Source organism: Periophthalmus magnuspinnatus, chromosome 5, assembly GCF_009829125.3.
Source record: "Periophthalmus magnuspinnatus isolate fPerMag1 chromosome 5, fPerMag1.2.pri, whole genome shotgun sequence".
Taxonomy (NCBI): Eukaryota; Metazoa; Chordata; class Actinopteri; order Gobiiformes; family Gobiidae; genus Periophthalmus; species Periophthalmus magnuspinnatus.
In genome coordinates this window covers 1,970,806-1,993,062 of record NC_047130.1, presented here as the reverse complement: position 1 = coordinate 1,993,062, position 22,257 = coordinate 1,970,806, and the positions used below count along the sequence as shown (strand labels likewise).

Here is a 22,257-nt window from a genome sequence, read left to right as displayed (position 1 = left end):
TTAAAGTGGCTTTTATCTCCGACGGGTTAGTGATAAAACAATAAGCGCTGAACGACGCAACTGGGAGCGTTGACTTCCTGCTATGTTTTTGTGTATTCTTGAGCAGGGTTGTTTGCATTAGTATGTGGCCGGGCGCAGTGCCGATGGGTGCTCTCGCTCATAGAAATGAGTCTTTGTGAGGGAAATAAACACAACCAAAATATCACAGTAGGAATACGCAGTATGCAGAGTAACAAAAGATGGCCCTGACATGAAGGGCATCTGAGGTAACAGCTCCTGCTTCGCTGGAAAACACAAATAAACTGTTGGAATAGGCCTAGACTTCAACCACTTCAACAAAAGCACTGTGGGGTGGAATGTATATGAGGGCATATATTCTATCACAACTATTATATTCTATACATCTATACATGTCTCACATCACCTCAGCTGTACTGCAGTAAATCACCACCTCATATTTTCCAGCACATATTGACAATGAAGATGTTGTATTAGAAGAAATTTATGTTTATTTAAACACTGTTTTACTTGCTCAAAATAACATCTAGAAAGAGATGTCAATCAAGGCCATCAAGAGCTGTCAATCAAGACATCATCCTGGCTGTATGTAGCAGTGTGACAGACAGATAATAGACTCGTCTGTCCATCAGAAGAAATGCATGTGTTTTAAATTTAAATGTCTATTTTTCACAAGGAAACAGCATAATAGATGGTAAAAAGTTGTAAAAAATAGCCATATTGTATAGACCGTTTATTAAATTTGTTTCTGTATTTTTTTCTTGGCTGTTCAAACAGAAGCACACATACATGTATTACCTTGATGATAAATGGTGAAATACACTGGTCTGGATTCTGTCTACATGTGCATGTGTACCTCTGATGAACTTTGTTGCTACAGACCAATCACAGGAGTCACATCCTGCCTGTGCCACTGTCAGAATCATCCAGCCACTTATTATGGGCTGTCCTGTTCTGACAGACAGACGTAATCAAATCCAATTATTCCACTTCTCCCTTTGCTCCCCATTAGCGTTCATCTCCCATTTTGCTCTCCAACCCCTCCTGCAACCAAACATTTGAATGACAATGGGCGTAGTGTGTCCACCCGCAGCCACACACTCCTCTCCTCTCTGTCTCTGTCTCAAATCGTCAGAAAGGAAAACAAAATGACTGGGTTTCATATCTGGTCTGTGATATCCCTCCCACTACACAGGGAAATGACTATTTCCACGCACAAAAGGCTCCATTACTGCTAGCTGACCTCTCATCATTGTGTTTCTTAACCTAGACTTAGACAGCAGCACACTGCAGCTCTGTGTACTGTGTGTACTGGGTGTGTGTGAGCAGGTGTGTATATCCTAGTGTGTACTAGCTGGTACACTTCTGAAGGAGCAGCCTTACAAAGCCAAAGAAACTGTCACTCATTCAGACTTGTTTTTGCACACTTTCTTTTCAGTATTACTGTCCCATGGCTTTTTATTTTTAGATTTAAACAGTAAAATCTTCAAGAATGATTTTTAGAAGATTCCCTAATTATGCTTTTGTGTCAATGTGGCTATTTACTTAGTGACTTTAATTACTCTCAAAGATCCAGTTTCACCATGTTCTAGTGGAGAAGTTCACATCATAATGAAACCAAATGGCTTTCTCTGACTGCTCATAACCAAACGTGAGGACAGTAATCCGAGCACTCTCTGAATGATGCCACTGAGCTGAGGTTTGACGCAGAAGCAGCAGTAATCATATAAATATAATAGCGGTGAGTGCAGATGCAGTGGGAGCGTGTTCATTCATTTAGCCTAACTGTACGAGGAGCGGGCCACTCGGAGACGCGGCGTCTGCACTAAGTGGAACAGAGCAGAGAGCAGCTGGGCCAAATTCACCTGCCACTTCCAATGTGCATCAGAAACACTGTGTGCACAGAGAGAGGAGGAGAAGCAAGGGACAAGCCCAGATCTCCACATGCAAATCAACCAAGTCTTTGCCAATGATGGGAGCAACTGCAACCATCTCAAACACTGTATTTGTGTTATGTGGACTCATAAAAGTACTCTGAGTCTAAGCAGAACACTTTTTGAAATCAAATGTCAACCCTAACATATTCCGAATACAGTTTTACATTTCCAAAGACTCTAAACTTCACTGCAGTCTTTATTTATAAAAAGCCTCTAGAAACTTCTGGGGTGCCTCATAATCTCGTTAATATCAGGTCAGATAGTTACCGGCTTCACTCCTCTTCACAGTTACTTTTCAGTGAGCTGTAAAAAATATTCTTTATCCTAGCACCATGGACTTGGAATCATTTACAAAAAGATCTTGAATTGTCTTTAGTGTTACTTGAAAAGTAAAAAAAAAATTGTAAAAACCTGATGAAATGTTTATGTCTTTCTTGTTTTTTTAATGTAATTTTTTTGTACTGTGTTGATTGTGTTCTGTTACCTTGGCCAGGTCTCTCTCAGATTCTGAATCTCAATGGGACTTCCTGGTATAAAAAAAAGGAAAAAAATGATACAACATTTTTCAATATTTAAAAAGAGAGAGAAAAACAGTGTGAGACTGTCCTCCACAGCTCTGCTGGTATAAGCCTCTACTCCTCTGTTATACTGTGTGCTGGATATTCTCAGTCAATCCATGAAGTCCGCAGAGTGTGGGCCCAGGATTGTCCCTGTTTGCCTTACTCATCCTACAGATGCTCCTGTCTTCTGTCCTGACCACTGCAGACCACACAGTGCCCAGCAATCGCATATATACTCTATTACAATAACCGCAGCACTCCCCTTCTCCCCATTCATCCTTTCATGTGATTGTTTACATAATAACCCACTCGCTACAATATACTTTCCTCAGGACATGTGCATAGTTTTTCTCTCCTCTCTCTTCTCTTAAGTCTCAGTAATCCTCTTCTTTTCCTGCAGTGATCCATTTCTTCACAGGGAGGCACTGCTGTGTCACTCTCCCTCCGACACACCACAGTCTAAATCATAGAAAGAGCCCTATTTTAAACTTGACTTGTCACTATATCCACTATGGGGTATTTATAACATCCTAAGATGACACTTGATGTTATGAACAGTCTGTGTGGTGCATTTGCAGTTGTAGAATGAATTTCATAAACTTAGGTTTGTTTGTTAAAAAAAGAAAAGTTCCCCAGAATTTGACAAACCCTAGTGATTCTTCTCACCTCCACAGTTTGGACTGGACCCAGATCAGCAGAAGTACAGAAGTATGAGACTGTTGTCAAACCCCCTCCACTAATGAGCCAAGATAATACAAATTCTGGGGGTGCATGATCTATTAATTCTATATGTTGATATATATATATATATATTTTTTTTTTTTTCATGCTGCCTGTCTTCACCAGGGGACTCCGTGGCAGATGACGCATATCTCTTCCTGACTAAATAAGCGGAATAAGTATATTAAAGTGGTGTAAGTATATTAAAGTTGCATTATGTAACTTTTCTGGTGGGCTGTCCATCACCTGCTTGCTCCCAAGAAGATCTGTTCCTTTGCCTGGAATGTTACGCAGTACGGCATTAAACTTCCATCTCGCATTTATTCTGTTCCAGCAATTAATATGGCTAAAAAGCTCTAACTGTTAGTGAGGGTCAACGCTCCACAGATCTGACCTCCAGCTTGTATTGGTGCTGTCGCCCGTTTGTCTTCACACAGATAGTTTCACTTATACATTTCAGGCAAATATCTATAACATCTCCATCTCCCTCTAACAGAAAAGTTACATACTGTATCTACAGACGACTTTGTAAAGCACTCACAGATTCATGTAAGAATTTAACCACCATTCTTCTCTTTTAGCATTTCAAGTGTGTTCCAAATAATATAAATATATAAAATTTTAAATATATAGTTGCACACAAGGAGGAGGATTATTTGGGAGGAAAAGTGGATGTGTGGAGTGGTATCATTTTCTTTGGTCATTTCCAAGCCTAGATGAATAAATGAGATATTCATGTTTAGAGCCACACATGTTCTACATTGAATACACATTTATATTGACAATAGTTACACACGAACAAACAAGTGAACAACGTGAGTGAGATGGACAGGCTGTCACTGAAGCAGAGGACGTCAGGAGGCACTTCTCTGAGCGCTGTCAGAGAGAAAGACAGGGGGAGACTGACTAGAATAGAGCGCTTACTGCCAACTAACACTGAGCTAAAACACTAAATACACACATAAAACTATTTTGTGTTCACATACTTATTAGACGTTTTCAGGTGGAGGTCCACTTTCTTGTCTCCATGGAGATGATATATTGTTTTGTCTGAAATGTTGGCATTACACTTGTCTATTTCATTGGAGACAAGCAGTTGGCACCTCCATGTATAGTTACAGGTCAGATTGGGTCAGGTTAGCATGTTTTTCAGTTTTTTAGCAATAAAACACTTGTGATAGAATGTGTGGAACATTTCAGGCAAAATCCATGGAGACAAACAGGTGGTTGATCCAGCAGAGAAGTTATTCACCTTATTCCAGAAGTTGTCATTGTCATTAGGGTTGTATTATTTTTCATGGGGCTGCTAATGTTGACAGCAAGAAAGTTCTATACAGACTACAAAGCTGTTTTAAAGCCTCCCAGAGAATTGGTGTAGTGTTGACTCATTAGTGCACGTGAACACGTTTTACACGAATCAGCTTGCTTTATATCTTTTTAGAGGCAAAACTCTCCATTAAAATGAATGAGATTAACTGGAAGTGCCACCACAAAGAAAGTGCAGTTTAGTAGCACTTAGAGGCAAAAGGAGGCGGGACGTAATAAGGTCAATATTGCATCTTTAATGTAAGGTGGCAAAAGAGGTTTATTCAATTGCAATCATCAAACTGCAAAGATTTGGTTGGAAAATGTTCTTTCAATCTTGCCTGGCAAATCCAGAATGAGATGTGTCTGTATTTTTCATACAGATTGATATCAGTCTGGTTCCCACTCCCTCTGTTGCATCTCAAGCCCGGCCAGACGTGATTGTGCAATCAGGTTCAAGTGTAAGATGAAGGAGCTCATGGGTCATCTGTGATTTACAAATAAAATCAAATGTATCTCACCTCAAATTAAGAGAGTTTAGTGCTTCGGTCAGTGATTCTGCAGAAATCCGTGATGTTTTTCAGCTTCCTGTGATATTTTTGTCCAGTCTCCGATTGGCTAATCCACCTGTCAGTCCCGCCCATTTGAAAACCAGGCAGATTCACAGGTGACCAGACTCACATCTTCAGAAAGTATAGAAGAACTTAGAAGTATTTTGGATCGCAGGCAACTTTCAATGTACTTTTTTTCTCCAGACAATCAAGCCAAGTAAAAATAGAAAAAAAAGAAAGAAAAGAGAAAAGGGTTCTATGGAAAAGAATATTCCAAATACAATATCCATCATATCAGCTCGTGTTGTAATTGCAATTATAACCATCCTTTCTCCCCAAGCTACATGGTCTGAACTGAACTTGAGCTGAACTACTAGATACATGAACAAAATAATTGAAATACAGTCTCCATGCATGGTCTTGGTCTACATTTCAATATTTCCACTGTGTTTATCTAAAACAAGAAGGGAAAAAAGGTAATATATTCAGTACCATTTAATGATGCGGATCCAATTTCGGCTTGAACTCTGTGATTAACTGTCATAGATGCTCCAGGTCTGGGGCGCGCGTAATTGTGGCCAGTGTGCGTAAACAGAGCCCGCTGTGCGCCATGACGCACACACAGAGAAGAGTAGAGAGAGTGTGTGGATCATGGATGGAGGAGGAGGGACAGAGAGGGAGCGCGTACGAGAGATCTCTCCTAATCATGTGATCCTAAAACACACACTGGTGGTCTTCAGAGTGAGTCACGCCGCCGTAGTGACCTCGTGCACAGCGTTCAACTTCAGCGACATGAGCGGAGGATGTGCCACATGAAGCGGGGACGCACGCCGCTTGTGCCAAAGTTTGACACTGTGAGCCACCACTCTGACACGGACTAGAGAGCGCGCATAAGTTTACGCGCCGTTTTTACACGTCGCTGCGCACTTGAGACTCTTGGGATTGCTTGGAGCCCGGCGCGTGTCTTATATGTCCACCCGGGGAGAGAAGTAGTTTTGAGTGCTGTTGTTTGGAGCTCCGCGTAAGGAAGGAGACATGCAGCTTCTCGGCTGGAGCTTGGTTCTCCTCTGTCAGTGGATCCTGCACAAGGTGAGTCCACTATCCCCAAACGTTTATCTTCTTTTTTGTTTTTTGTTATAGAGCTGTGTATTTCTTTAATCACTCTGAGTGTCATTTTCAATCTTTCTTTTTAATGAATTAAATGAATCTTTTATCACGCACTTTTCAGCTCATGTGAAACTTTTGGCAGCAAATAAAATCAAATCCTCAACAAAGAAAATCTAAATCTACCCTTTGCAATATATTATTTGATACAATCCTCTAATAATAGGCCTACAATTTGAATGTTTTTGCTCTTCTTCTCAGAAATTAGGCTGTGTCAAAACAAATCCATGCCTAAAATAACAAAAAGAAAGTCTTATATACCAAAATTCTATGCACATATGTTATGAAAACTGCAGTTACTAACCTTTTCCACTCCTCAGATTTTCTAAAAACAGGTGAATCCTTACAAAAACTGTATCTTGCTTTAATTAACCGATGTTAATATCCAAACTTTATTTCTGTCTGCTTCTATTTCTCTTCATTCATGAGTCTGTATCTCCTCATAGCTTACACCCAGTTCATTCCATCAGTGCTAGTGTATTACTGGTGACTTTTCACTGCGGCCCCTTCTCTGAGCAGTACTTCCTTCTTTATCTATTCATCTATTTGCGCTTGCAGCCACTTCCTCTCATCCCCCTCTGAAGTTAAACACACTCGCGGCTGCCATGTGCACTTGTTTTAATCTGGGCATGGATGAGACATAGACTTTGCTCAGTTTTGGCTGCAGTATACCTCACTATTATCATTATTATTGCTATTATTATTGTGGTAGAATACACAAATGCGTGTGTCCATATCAGCAGACATATTCACTTCCTTCCCCTGTTATTACAACTGTGCTGATTTCTTGTTTTGCTGGCGGTGATAATGGCTGTTTTCCATCACTCATATAGCGGACTGGTTGGAGCACAATGGAGCCCCACACAATAGCAGGGGTCTGTCCCGGCGCGGCGAGCATGTGTGCGTGGACTCGGTGTAAAATGAAAGGGAATAAAAACATGACCTTTCGCTGTAATCCACCTCCACTTGCTGCACCACCAACTTAAGTCTCACACAGCAGTTCTATATTGCCTTTTTCATCTTTCTCCGTCAATACCAAGACACTGTCAGTTTTGCAGTAAAGTTGGTAAATCCGTGGGGTTGCGTGTTTGAATGTCACATAATATTGCATTGTTGATATATTTTGAATACACATGAACATAAGTATTGGTGTTGTTTTTAAGTTTAATTAAATACCGTGCAATTTTCAAGCTCTTTTTACAATATTTGAAAGCTAAAAAGAGCTCTTCTATCACCAAACCTGAGTAGAACACTTAGTACATTTAGTGGGCCCTATTATTTATACTGCAATAGTACTACTTTAAAATTAGATTACATCAACAGAATGAAAAGTTTGTGTCGTGATGTTAAAGCCCGGGGGGTATCCATGCGACTGGAGCTATTTCACCATGGCAGCCTAAGACTATAGCTCGCGGCATATACGTAAATACATTCACTATGAACAATGTGTAGTAAAAGGGAGAAACCTGGAGAGAACATTACACACAAAACATGCCACGACAATCGTTAAACTTATCAGCTGACTTGAGGTACACCTGCCAGACAGAGAACAAAAGCAGCATGTGTAATACATAAAAGAATCTCCAGCAATTGTGAATGTTTTTCCTGTTTTTTTTTGTTGTTTTTTTTGCAGATCCTCTTCATTTAGACAATAGTATTTTTCAGCATTAAATCGTAGTACTTTCTTTTATATTCCCATGTTGCCTTATATCTGTGAAATCCCTCAGTGTGGTCTTATACTTGTTCTGATGCAGCTCGAGATCATTCTAAAGCATCATTTCTGTCCTGTGAATGTGAGTTTTTTGTAACGATACCTGCTCAGATGGGTACTTAGTTTCAGTATCTGATTTTTATAGCAAAAGACAAAGTTTAAATGTGTCAATCTGCCAACTAAACTTCATCTTTTGCCATGGATCAGATCTGGACGACTGAGGGATTACACAGATGTCTGATTTTTAACACTTTTGACCACCCTACCTTCCCAAATATAACACTAGCCACTTTAAAGTAACATATGTATACAAATAGGCTTACTGGTCTGTGATAGCATATTAAAATGTACATATATAAGCTTTTATTTAGTGATTTATTTTATTTGAAGCCCCCTTTTAGTGTCGTGCATACAGAAGTGACCACAGTCCGAGCCCCGGTACAGCGTGGAGCCTCCTCTTTTGCGCCCATTGTTTTGCTCGCTAATAGCATTGACGCTCAGCTTTAGCCTTTTAAACAGGCGGCCCGTAGCCTGCTGGCAGATTGGTTTGAGCTACCATTGTGACAGGTAATAACACCTACGCTCCTGGTTTTTGGGAGAAGATTGAATGCAAATCATTTCTCCCACAAAAGTACAGCAGAAGCAGCCAAGGGTTCAAGAGTTTCTGCATTGACCGAGTATTAGATTATATCATGCTTTTCAGTCATGTCCTGATTTTAAAGGCGGGGCTACGGGGAGTCTGGAAATAATACACTTTTCAGTCATTTGAGTAATTTTTATCAGTTTTGGGGCCCCGATGCAAGAGGCGGAATGGGGACCCCAATGTTTGACACCTCTATCAAGAGATTGGTAACACTTTATAATAACTACACTTTAATTAGCATTTATAAAGCATGAAGAAAAGACTTAAATCATAATGAGCAAATAGTTTAATCAGACAAATAAGAACTGAGGCTCTAACCCAAATGTCTAACTATAACCCCTTCATTAAGTAAAGTTTAAATCATTCTTAATAAACAGTTTGTTCATTATGATTTAAGTCATTGTTGCTGCTTTATTAAGACAAATTAAGTTAGTTAGTTATTATAAAGTGCTACCAAGTGATTCCTTATGGCTTTTAACCAAAAACAAGCCAGAATGTTGGTTCATCATAATCTGAAATCCAACATTTATATTAAACATTTTTCGATCTTCTAAAAAATGATGAAAAGTGCAATACTTTTAGATTAAATTCTAAGCATTTTTTAGCAACTCTTATGTGGAAACAACACTGAGCATGACATATCTGCATCTGTAGGTGTGATTAGCTCTGTCCTCGACCAATCAGAAAGCTTTTTACTGCAAAAAAGGTGATGTAGGCAGTTTATTTTTGTACTTTCCCCAAAACCTTGGCTAATATTATATAACACAACACAACATTTTTCATAGGAGCCCTTAAAGCAGGCCTATTATGCATAATTGACTTTTTTCAGACCTTTAACCATGTTGCAAGTGTTTCCCCTCACGATTTACTCACCTTAAGTTGTTTTTGGAGTGATTCATGCAAGTTTTAAGCAATCTTTAATCACTTATTTTCAAAACGCCAAATTGTCTATCAAGCCTTGTTTTCACCACCACTGCTCTGGACTTACTTCGTTCTCATTTTTATTTTCTTAATTGGTGAAATACACAGGATTCAACAGCACTGCGTAGTCATTTTGGTAATCAGCTGCTCGTTAGCGTGATCCGCAGCTATCCATTGGACATGATTCTTTGTTATGATGACGTTTATGGCGACGTCAGCTCCTACTGGGAACCGTAGTCGTCGTTTTAGATGAATAATGTGATTTAAAATTAGCAAATTATAACCTAATGATCCCCGGGTGTCACAAACAAACACAACAGGTCTGCTTAAAGTATTTGTTCCGGGGCCCTTAGTTACGAGTGAGGCCCTGTAGTCTCCTAAAACAGCTGTGGGGATCAGTAAATAAGACAACCAAAAGAGGCAGACAAGGAAGTGCGGAGAGAAGGTCTTAGGTAACACAAACCATTGCTGTAACTTCATTTAGTGGATCTTTAGTGGTCACTTAGAAGTACTTAGAGGCTGAGGCATCGACTGAATGAACGGTAGAGGAAGGATGTAGGAAGTGTGGCATAGTCCCAAATATATCTTTTCCTTTTGCAAGTTAATGGGAACATGTTGTGGGAGGCTGCTCTGTGCATTCTCACATGTTAAGTCCACTACAATATTGCACTATCTCCACCTCTGGAAACAATATCTCCACTAACAGCGCTGCAAAACTGTGAAAAGGCGTCTGGAAAGCCCTTCTTAACGTTTTGTGCTCCCAGTTGGAACAATGGTATTAGCCGGCATCTCAACCTGACGAAATCCTCTTATCTCCCCCCTCTCATACAACAACTAGCACTATACCCCCGGGATATTACAGACACTGAGTCACTTTAATTTCATTATATATATAGTCCCACTTCCTTTGCAATCCTGTCTCATAGTGAAGATTGCACAGCTATGCATTTTAGCTCACTGGCTCTACCTACACCGAGGTTTTGGATGTGTGTGTGTTTTCATGACAAAATTAACAAGGATAACTTTGAATTGGTTATTTATTGCAGTTTTACTTCAATCAGCGTGTTTGTACATGGTTACAGGTGTAGTAGTCGTAGATTTTGTGGCATAAACCTTTCTAATTATAAAGGAAAATATAACTCGATCGAGGTTATCACTTGTGGATCACTTTATTAACATTTTGAATCACAATACTGATCTAAAACGACTTAATAAAAAGAAATATGTGCTGATTTACACCTTTCTCTTTAATGGGCGACAGTGGCTCCATTGGTAAAGCTGCTTTCCATTGATCTGAAGGTTGGCGATTCGAATCCTGCTCTCGACATAAACATCATTGCGTGCGATTCTAGCTTGCCACAGATGAATCCTGTCGTTGCGTCCTTGGGCGAGACACTTAACCCACCTCGCTCCCAGTTTCTGCGTACTCTGTGTGTGAATGGGTGAGTTGCTCTTCGACGGAAAGAGCTTCGAGAGCTTTTAAGGTGGAAAAGCGCTCTATAAAACTCTGACCGTTTACGTCACGTCACTTTTGGGTTCATTGCTATGGGGGGAGAAAAAACAGATTTTTGGAGCAATTGTGTTTTGAATGCAGGGAAATAAAGATGACTCAAACGTGCATGAAACACTCTAAATGCAACTTTAAAGGAGTCCAGCTCTTATAAACCCAAATAGTACACACTTTTTATTTTATTTTGAAAGTACTTAACATTAACACATCCTTTACAATACCCCGTGTATCTACTACTCTTTCATGCTGCTGCTTACCATCTATCCATGGATTATTCCCTGCTATAGCTTTACTCTCACAAAACATGAAGTGCCATATTCCTCGGTGTAATCTCACAAATGACATTCTCTCCTGTGATTAAAAATGTGATCTGTCAAACTGTCGTGACACGAACAATCACATTACTGCAATCCGCCGGCCCCTGAAATGATTTGAAGGATTAAAAGCTTGTACATTTGAATGCACAAGGGTAACCAACGATCCGATTTTCATTTGTTTAAACAATATTATTCCTGTTCTTGACAAGCATTCTAAATATCCTTTTTTGATTCCCTCACATAAAGGCAGTGATAAGAATATGCATTTCATATTTTTTTACTTAAAGCCATTGGCAGTAGTATGCAAACCAAATTATAACTCTTGTAGCTGGCTGAGTGACAGCTCGACTGCACCGCCATGAAAAGGGTGAATTATGCCTGGAATTATTGAGCTGCAGAAATATTATTATTATTTGAATGTGAGAAGCCACAGAGGTTGGGAACATTTCAGGACATGTCTGTTTTCTTCCCTCTGTCTTTTTCCTGTTGGAGCCACCTGTTCATGTGTGATATGTCACGAGCAAAGGTTTCTAAAGGTCATAAACTCTGCTTTTCGGACACACAAACTATTCATTTTTTAAAGTTTTTGTCTACATTTATGTCCTTTTTCCTCTTTTTTCCGTGTTTTTTTTTTTTTTTTTGTTATTGCCTTGTGCCGTCCATGCTGGTTTTACTGGAATTCTGACTCAATCTGAAGTAAATTGGTCGAAGAAAGCTACCTGACTGTTTTAATTGGTATAGAAGTGATTGAGTGATTAAAATGGTGTTGCAGTATCGCAAAAAACTACATATTGCAGGGTTTCAGACGACATCACAACATCTATAGGCCAATATTATTTAGTCTTTTTCAAATTCAGGTTTCTGTTGCAATACAGTGAGTTCTTGGGTCTAGTCACTAATACAAATGATCAAGTTCAACGTCTGTAAACCTTTTGGATATTTCATGGCAAAATACAATGTAATCGATAAGGAAATTTGTCTCTTGCCCCCCATCTGGGAGAATGACATCATCTCATGAATCTGAAAACGACCCATAATGTGCAATAACGGCGTAAAATGGCTATAACTAGATCCTCTCAGTCTAAGGTAGTCCTGCAGTATTCTTTAAGAGCCAGCGCTGAAACAATAGCTGTCATTCTGTCCATGCCGTAATAAGAGACTTTGAACTTTTCATATTACACAGTTCCTCGGATCTCTTCCTGACTGCTTTACTTACATCTTTTCAGTGGCACTCGCAAGTCAATCACATCTATTTTTAATGGCTGTCATTCATTAGACAGTGATAAAAAAATAAATAAATAAATAAAGGATCTTATCTGGTTATTTAATTTGTAAGGTAGTTTCACAAAAGAAAACTGAATTCTTACGGCTGGACAAAGGTTTAGAGTCAATACATTACAGTGTTTGATTTATCACTGGTCATTGGTTATTTTAATGCAATTCCAATTCTTATCTTTACATGGACGTTTATGAAATACAAGGCAAGGGTGAAGAAGTGTTTCAGAGTAAAAAAAAGTCGCAGTATTTTTGAGAACTAGTGGAGTCAAATATTAAAGGATTGTGCTGATTGGGATCAACAGAAGTGAGTGAATCAATGTCTCTATATAGGGGTCTATTGTGGGCCCTCTGCCTATGAATTTATATAAAAGGGGGCCCATGTGAGTCTTCTTGCCCTGGGCCCCCAATTTTCTGTGAACCGGCCTGCAAATACCAGCTCTCAGTTGAAGTAAAAGTGAAAAGGAACCACGGTAATTTGTCATTTGAGTAAAGTATACTGTATATATCTAAACATGTTCCTTTCCATCTCTGGTCTAGACGCAGTTTGATGTTACAGTAATTTAGAAACGCATTTATTTTCTCTTATAGTCGAAACGTCATTACTGCGTGACATCATTCATTGGCCCATAATCATTTCACTCTCTCAGTGTCATTCTGGTCCATGCAGACTTGTGTTCTTTTGAATGAGCAGACTTGAATGAAAGGATCAGTACTGGACGTAATAGGGTTAGAAGTCAGGAGTAAATGTGTCTGTTGCATTGTCCTGTTCACTCCAGCGTCATTTATCCACTCACTAACCACATCTGTGAAGCGTCAGCACCAAAAGCACCAAACAGCTGTCTTCACTCTCACACATGCAAACAGGGTTATTTTGGAGTCCACAGACAGCTTCAGTTGAATTTAGGTTTTAAAAGGCGTATGATGTTGTTAAAGTCTAAATAGGTGTGTGCAATTTTACTAATATTTCTATTTGGGGATAGTCCAGGTTAATCTAAAAATATCTGTGTTCGTGTGTACGTATGCACTTGTCGTTTCTTTGTTGTTGTTGTTGATAAAATTATGTTTTTTTCTCTGCTTGTACTCCTCTTTCCTGGTTGGGTTAGTTCCACTTTAAACTATGCATATTATTATTTTTCCCACGTATTTAGGATCATAGTATACAGTATCATAACTTTACATTTGGCTCCCTGCTGGTCCCCTGCTGTTCAATCTCTACATGCTGCCGTTAGGACAGTTAATACGCAGCAATAATGTGTCTTACCACAACTATGCAGATGACACTCAGATCTATGTCTCACTGCAGCAGGTGAATATGGACCAGTGGATTCACTCTGCCACTGCATCCAACAGATCAGTGTGTGGATGCAAAACAACTTTCTCCAGCTAAACTCAGACAAGCCTGAAGTCATCATCTTTGGCCCACAGAAACATAGAGAGTGTCAGCAGTCACCTCCAGTCTCTCTCTCTAAAATCTTCAAATCAGGCTAGAAATCTAGGGGTAATAATGGACTCAGACTTGAACTTTAACAGCCACATCAAATCAATAACATCTGCAGCTTTTTACCACCTAAAAAACATTGCAAAAATCAAAGGTAAACTGTCAAAGCCAGACTTAGAGAGACTTATCCATGCATTTGTCTCCAGTAGGTTAGACTACTGTAACGGCCTGCTCACTGGCCTCTCCAAACGAGCCTTAACACAGCTGCAGTACATCCAGAACACTGCTGCTCGGGTCCTGACTAGAACCAGGACATATGAGCACATAAGTCCTGTGCTCAGGTCTCTGCACTGGCTTCCTGTAGCTCAAAGAATAGACTTTAAAGCAGCTCTGCTTGTGTATAAGTCTCTCCATGGCCTAGGTCCAAAGTACATCTCCGACATGTTAGTGCCACATGAACCATCTCGCAATTTGAGGACTTCAGGGATCGGCCTCCTGCTGGTGCCCAGAGTCAGGACTAAACATGGGGAATCAGCGTTTAAGTTTTATGCAGCTAAAACTTGGAACAGTCTTCCTGAAGATGTGAGACAGGCCTCTACTTTGACAATGTTTAAATCCAGGCTCAAAACAGTTCTGTTTAGCTGTGCATATGACTGAAAGGTTTTTATTCTGCACTCTTCTGTTTTAATGTTAATTTTATGATGATTATTTGTGATTATTTATGTTTTGATTTGTGTGATTTTAATGTCTTTCTTATTCTGTAAAGCACTTTGAATTACCTTGTGTACGAATTGTGCTATACAAATAAACTTGCCTTGCCTTGCTTCATTGTAAACAGCGATATTAAACTGAATAATACAAACAGGTCCAAGACTTTCTTCATAAAACTGCAAAACTGAGAGGCATTGTAACAAGCAGCAGATTTTCACGTGTTTTTATAGGTTAGGTTAGTAACAGGTTAGTAACATTAATAAGTGGGCGGAGATAGGGGGTAGGTGAAAACATGCAAACAAATGGAGGACCAAACTTTGATGAGGGCAGTATTGGAACATAACAAAGTAAAAGTAGTAAAGAACTGTACTTAAGGACATTTTAAAGTGGATACTTTTTACTTTTACTTCACTGCATTTGAGAGCAGTATCTGTACTTTCTACTCAACTACAGTTTTGAACAGCACTAAAAAGTTTTTTTTATATTTATTGTTTGAGACCTGCTGAAAAGACTGAGGGGTTTATGTTTAACACACTCATAGTTTGAGCAAACAAAAATATACAAAATGAAATAAACAAAACTAGCTAGAAAAAAAGAGATTTATTTATTTCTATTGAAAAGAAAAACAAAATCAGCACAAATCTTTATCAATATTAATACATTTGAAGCCTCATTAGACCTCAACATATGTGCAAAATACTTACTTTTTACTCTTTAAGTACATTTTAAACAGGTAACTTAATACTTTTACTTGTACTAGTTGATTTACTTTATTTACTCAAGTAACAAAACTGAGTACTTCTTCCACCACTGGATGAGGGAACACAGTTATAATGTGGCATGAAAGTCGATTTAACTTAAACAGCAAACATTTTCACATTTATAAAAGAAAGAAATTACATAAATCATGCCAATCACTTTTGAATAAGTATTTGTGTTATTATGAAAAATAGTCTCTAAAGGGGTCACGATTTCAAACTTGTCCAATCAGTTAATGAAGTGATTGTGTCATCTGAGTGGAGCGGTGTTTTGGAGAGCAAACAGAACACTGCTGACCTGCTGATGGACACGATTCTGTCAGTGAGGAGCTCGGGGAGTTCTGGGCGTCACTTCAGACTGTGCACTCTCTGCCAGCTCCACACTGAGGCCCCGCACGGACAGCTGCTGAGGGCCCTAGGGTGCTCCCGACGGCCCCCGCACCTAAACAGCACTGTCTGTGACTCTGCCAGAAACACGCGACACAACAGGTCATGCCACGCAGGCTGGTGGAGGTTATATGGGGAAAGTTCATGTGTAGTATGCTCAACTGCAAGCACAAGATAATACTCTGTTTACTGTCTGAGTTTTAGCTGTCTCAGGAAATGCGCTGTTAGCCTGCTAGTCGGTTTTAGCTTCTGAAAGTAGTGAAAAGTGCTTATAAACACATCATGGTAGATATTGAAGATGCTACAAATGTCAACAAATAACACTGGACCTCTGCAAAACGTTTAAAAGTTGTTCATGTCTAAAAGATGGTGAAAATTAGGTCCACAGCTCCAGTAATGAGGAAGCTAACCTGAGAACTAGGATTGAGTTAATGAATGAGGGGCCAGACATCTTCCAGGAAAAACACTGACTCAATTCTTTACAGTTAAGGAGTTAATATTTCATAGTGCTGTTATCATGTGCCTGCCTCTTTAATTTGATCAATTTGAGTGGTAAATAATTTTGTGATACTGTAGTAGCTGTCAATTTTTAGTTTATATCACCGTAGACTCCTGCCTTGGGGTCCCACCGGAGGAGCTGGAGGACGTGTCTGGGGTGAGCGTAGTCTAGGAGTCCCTGCTTAGACTGCTGCACCCATGACCTGGCCCTGGATAAGCGGAAGAAAATGCATGGATGGATGGACACAGTAGAAGTAGTATCTATCAAATGTCTAAACTTTTGTAAACTTTCTTGAGTAATTTACTTACTGTCCATTTCTTTAAAAAGGTCAGTTGATCTTGAGCACAGATTTGGAGTTTGTAATCCACCAAATCCACCGGTTTGTGGGATACGGCACCAAACAGTCTCCCATCCCAGACCAAACCAGTGCTGGAAGAAGTACTCAATTGTGTTACTTAAGTAAAAAGTACAGATAGCAAACAAATACTCAAGTAAAAGCATCACATGAAAAATCTACTTAAAAAAGAATTAAAGTATTAATTTAATAATGTACTTAAAGAGTAAAAAGTGAAAGTACTTTGCGCAGATTTTGAGATCTAATAAAGCTTCAACAGAACAACTGAATTAATGTTTTTTCTAGCTGTTTTTATTTGTATATTTTTGTTTGTTCAAAGTTAAAAATGTTAAAAATAAGACTTACTAGACTTAAAGACTTAATGACTTAAGATTTAAAATACTTTTACTTTCCAGTCCTGTTCAAAAAAGTAGTGAAGTAGAAAGTGCATATACCATCTCTCAAATGTAGTGAAGTAAAAGTAAAAAGTACTCACTGTAAAATTGACTTAAGTAAAGTACAGGTACCTAACATTTACAGTACTTTACTACATGTACATTGGCCCAAACTAACCAGACTTAAACAGCGTGGTATCATCAGTGTCCAGTGATGTGTAGTGAGGGTGAAGAGACTTAAATATCATTATTGAAAACTTGTCATATTTAAGTATATGTGTGTAATGACTATTGTGCTGTAAAAATTACTTCTTTCTAACAGATCAATATAATTCATTGTAATGGACATAAAGATATTAGACTCCTCAGACTGAACCTTAATTTACCCACCGTGTATTCAAATCAAATGGAGTGATTACTTTCCACAAAAAAAACAACATATTATCCAACCTTTTTTCCTTCCTGTGTGTGTTTAATCTTGTTCTAGGTGTGAGTATTGTGAGACAGGTGACACTTGTGTTCTCCTTTACTCCAAAAAGCACAACACTACACTGTATTCAGTCAACATTTTATATTCATAGCCTGTTTATATTATTGAAACAGACACATTTAGTGAACAAACCCAGAGTTTATAATCTCTTAGCTTTTTCTTTTTCTTTCTCTTTTCAAGTCATTTATTCCATAGTTTTCTTTTAGCCTGTGCCTCCGTAGGGCTTTTGGCTGTTGTCGTCCTCTTTTGCATGTGTTAATAAACAAAGCGTCGGAGTGGTCAGGCCTACTTGAGATTGCTCCACTTTTCGAGAGCTGTGCAAATAACCAGTCTTACCCCTATTTTTCCTGGCTACGAGGTTTAGCTTTGGAAATAGATCACATCAGAGGGGACACTTGGCTAGCGATGATGTGCTGGTTTGTTTTTATACATGCATGATGACTAGCGCAGCTCTCTGTGGGGGGTTAGCGGCTATGGCACAACGCCGGTCAGTGTTTTTTTTGTGTTTTTTTTGCAGGGACTCAAGGCCTGCTGGGAAATGGCACGCTGGGTTTCATCCGTTAGCAGTTTGATATAGTGGGGTGTAGCGCTGATGGCTGCTACACATGTGTTTATTGGAGCAGGAGACAGGAGAGTGAAGTGAACACCGTGGCACACTGAGACTGGGATTACTCCTGTCTATAATTTAACATACCAATGTGTTGGCAGCTGGAAGGAGCATGTGGAATGTACATCATTTAGACAGGAAATACGTTTGTTTACCTAATAAATATATGGAAAACAAGGGTGTACGTTAGCTTATGTGTTACCAGTGGGGTGTCAGGATGCATTGCTACACTGTCATTATTCATTCATGGCACGCCCTGAGCCCGTTTGACAGAAACCTGGCTGCCAATCTGTACCACCAACCATGCGCAAGAAGGTGGGTTAAGCGTCTTGCCCAAGGACACAATTACATGTCTATATTGTGCAAAGACAAATGACAAACTTCTATAGTAAACAGTTTAATTTGAGATGAAATATGAGACATGAAAAAGTAACAATGATTTCATATAGTATAGTATAGTTATCTGTTGTTGTAATACCTCATGCGTCCTCAAGGGGTCCACAGTAGAAATGTGCCAAGAAGCTATAGAACTTATACTACGCTATGGGAGGGGGTCTTGAATAGTCTCGAATAGTCAGTTACTGGGTTTCAGATGATATCGCAACATTCTATAGACCAGTAATATTTAATACAGATGTGGCTCCTTATCAAGTCAAGTGTGAGACAGAGAGGATAGAAACAGGAGTGTCGCACCAAATTCTGGGCTCTACATAAAAATCATCTTGAGGGGCCCGTACTAACACTTCAATATTGTCTTATGAAAAATGCATATTACAGACTCTGTGAGGGGCCCCGTCCTGCTGTGGGCCATGGGTAAACTGTACCTTTTATCCCCCCCCCCCAGTCCAACGCCCCTGGGTAGAGACGTGCAGCAAAGTGTTCAGTGCCAGGAAGTGAACCCATATTGGTGACAACTGCGTATGTGCAATGCCTTAAACCACTACACCACCATAAAGAAGGTTTTTAAGATCAAAACGTTTCAACTCTAACTCTCTTTCTCAGTTCTGAAGATCTAAAAAACTGTTCTTATTCTCATATAAGGGGAGACATTTAAATATCTTGATCTTAAAACAGAATTAGAGATTACATCGACAAAACAAATATAAATTTCCACACTGGAGTTGACATGATATGCACTTTCGAACCCACGTATGTAGTATTGTTGGTTGCACCGCACCACAGAACAGCAGCAGCGTCTCTCCTTTATGGACAGACCCCCCCCCTTTCCTCACCGCCTCTATATAAATGTGTTTGTGCATTGCTCGTAGTTAGGAGTTATTAGACAGCCCGGGACAGCTCCTTATGATTAATAGTGATGTTCTCGAGGGAGCAGTATCGAGCCCGACTTTGAGAATGTAATGAAATATTAAAGTGTAATCCAAGAAGCCCCAAATATCATAAGTCACCAGGCAGCGGAGTGGACGCTCAGGGTCAGAGCCGCTCCAGGACCCCGCCACAGACGCCAGCCTCAACAACCGATTCGTTTTTATCATTTTTTAATATCTGCAGCACAGGTTGTAATGCATTAATTCGGACATGCTTTGAATTTATTAGAAAACCAAGGCTGTGCGATAAGAGAGAGAAAAAACAGGGATGAGTAACTATGGCAGTGCATGACCCATACAGCGGACACCAATCACACTTACTAAATAGAGAGATGTAGTGGACACACGAGAAAAGAATGCGTTTCAAGATACAAACTTGTATTCAGATTTATAGGTAATGCATCTCTATCCTCCAAATGACATTTAAATAAAATAGTTACGGCTTAAAGGACCAATACCATGCCATTTACTGATCATTGTTATAATGCTTCCTCATCACAAACATACCTGGAGTTTTGTTTTCTTTCATTCACATGTTTAACGCTTAACGGAAAACACTCTTTTGTACCTTGTGATGTCATGTGGTAATACAGGAAGTGCTCCGTCCACCTCCACTACATTTTTTTTTGATGATTTCAGTCTTGGAATTGCCAGTCTCTACTGAACTAAAGATAAAGCTCTTCAAAGCTCACAAGATGTAACAGAGCATTTTGAGTTTTGCAGATGTAGTCAGACATCACTATATCGCGGTTCACCTTTCGCGGTCTCGCTATTTTGTTTTTTTTGTGCAGTTTTTTGTACAGCGTATAAACGTGCATTGTGTTCTGTGTCCTGATTGGTTAAGGGACTGTAGACCATTGTCAATCAATCTCCTCCGTGCCGTGTCTCTCGTACATTACAGAATTTACATACATTCGATCGCTAGCAGTGTGACTCTGAAGTGATATATGTTTGCAAGTTTTCTCCCTGACAAAACTCACAATGTCGATGAAAAGTTCTGCACCTACAAAGGCACCTAAAAGGTCGAGGAAGATGCTAACCATCACAGAAAAAGTTGGCCTTCTGTTCATGTTGAAGGAAGGTAGAAGTTACGCAGTTGTAGGGTGCTATTACGTAATAAATGAGTCTTCAGTTTGTTACATAGAGAAGGAAGAAAATAATGTGGTTTCGTTCTGTAATTCTGCACTTATTATTTTAAATGTACAAAGGTTTGAGCTTTGAGAGTGTTTAAACAAGAGAGATGTGAGAAAATCTTAATGCCTGTGTGAGAAAAGTGTATTAAGTGTGTGGTGAGGGGTTTTACATCCTTAAAGCGTATCTAATAATTGTAAAAAAATAAAATAAAATAAAGCTGAATACTTTGAGGATTTCGCCTATTGCGGGTTATTTTTAGAAGGTAACCCCTGCGATAAACAAGGGACCACTGTACTCAAACTTGTGTAACTGAACCAAAACACAACATGCACATGCAGGTGGAGAGCAGGGCAACTATTAGAACATTTCCTTCATGGAGATGTTCGAGCTTTGCCTGAATGTTTCACAGAATTGTATGAAGCCGACCAATCTGCACGAAAAATGTTCTATAGTTTGGTTTTACCTCTCTATCTTTGAATTTACACTTTATACTACTTTTTCAGTTCGAAATCTATGAAATGTAACCGTTATATGTTTTAAAACACTACTTTCTTGTTACTTTCTGGCTGATTCCACTTGAATTTCTTCTATATCCAAAGTTGCATTGTCTTTTGTGTGCATAGTTAATGGAGGCTTGTCTGTGCAGAGAATGGAGCGCTGGTCACTGTGAGGTTTGTGGTCAACGCTCTCTCTCACCTCTCCTCTCTCCCCTCTCTCTCTCCGCTCTCTCTGCCCTCTCTCCACCCCTCCCCACATCTCTCCCCTCTCGCTCGGCCCGTGTCTTTCATCTCAGTCCACTCTCACACCACAGCTGCCTGTCAAACCTCACAATCACAGCCTTCTATCTGACTCTCCATCACTCCCGTTCTCCGCTCCACACTCCGCACTCACTCCTCATCCCTCCTACAAATGGAGACTGGTCATGTACTGCTCCACTGCTGATTAAAATGCAGCCCTGGAAGAATATGAAAATATGGGAGGAGGTTTTCTGGCAGGTTCTGATAGCAATAATATATAGTTAAAGCAATGTAACTTCGCAATCGATCAAGTGGTATGTTTGATGGGTATAGACACCTGTGATTTATTCAGTTATACGCAGTAAAAGTAGGCGCAATGTGTGACTTTTTGGGTTGGGCGGTCCACTACCTGCTGATTTCCACGAAGGTTTTTGCTTTGTTTACAGAAATATTAGGTGTCGCTTCTCCAAAGATCTCATTTGCTTGTCTCCGTGGGTATAAATAATGGCATACAATGGATTTTTCTTGGCAAAGCAACAGCAAAACGTCCGTGGAAAAAGGCTGGTGGTAGACCTAAAAGTTACATAGTGCACTTTTTAAAATAATAAAACAAATATATTCACTCTGAAGATTGAATCATTCGAAATTAGGGATGGGAAGAGACTCGCACCAGTTCGCACCAGACACGAGATTGGGTGCAAAAGAACGAGGCGAAATGAGATTTTGACATAAATTGTAAGAGATAAATTGTAAATCTAACCTATTTTTTTGATCACTGTGTATCACTGTGTTTTGGAAGTACTACTT

The 22,257-nt window shown here is 39.5% G+C and overlaps 1 protein-coding gene across 1 annotated transcript in view; it reads left to right on the top strand.

The window, feature by feature from the left end:
- The first annotated feature begins 5,829 nt into the window (after nucleotides 1–5,829).
- The window catches only part of LOC117370804 (neurexophilin-2), a 50,433-nt gene continuing 34,005 nt past the window's right edge, over nucleotides 5,830–22,257 (top strand). Inside the window, exon 1 of the mRNA XM_055221765.1 lies at nucleotides 5,830–6,180. Coding sequence (XP_055077740.1) covers nucleotides 6,127–6,180 — 54 coding nt within the window. The 5' untranslated portion in view covers nucleotides 5,830–6,126. The remainder of the gene's footprint in view (nucleotides 6,181–22,257) is intronic.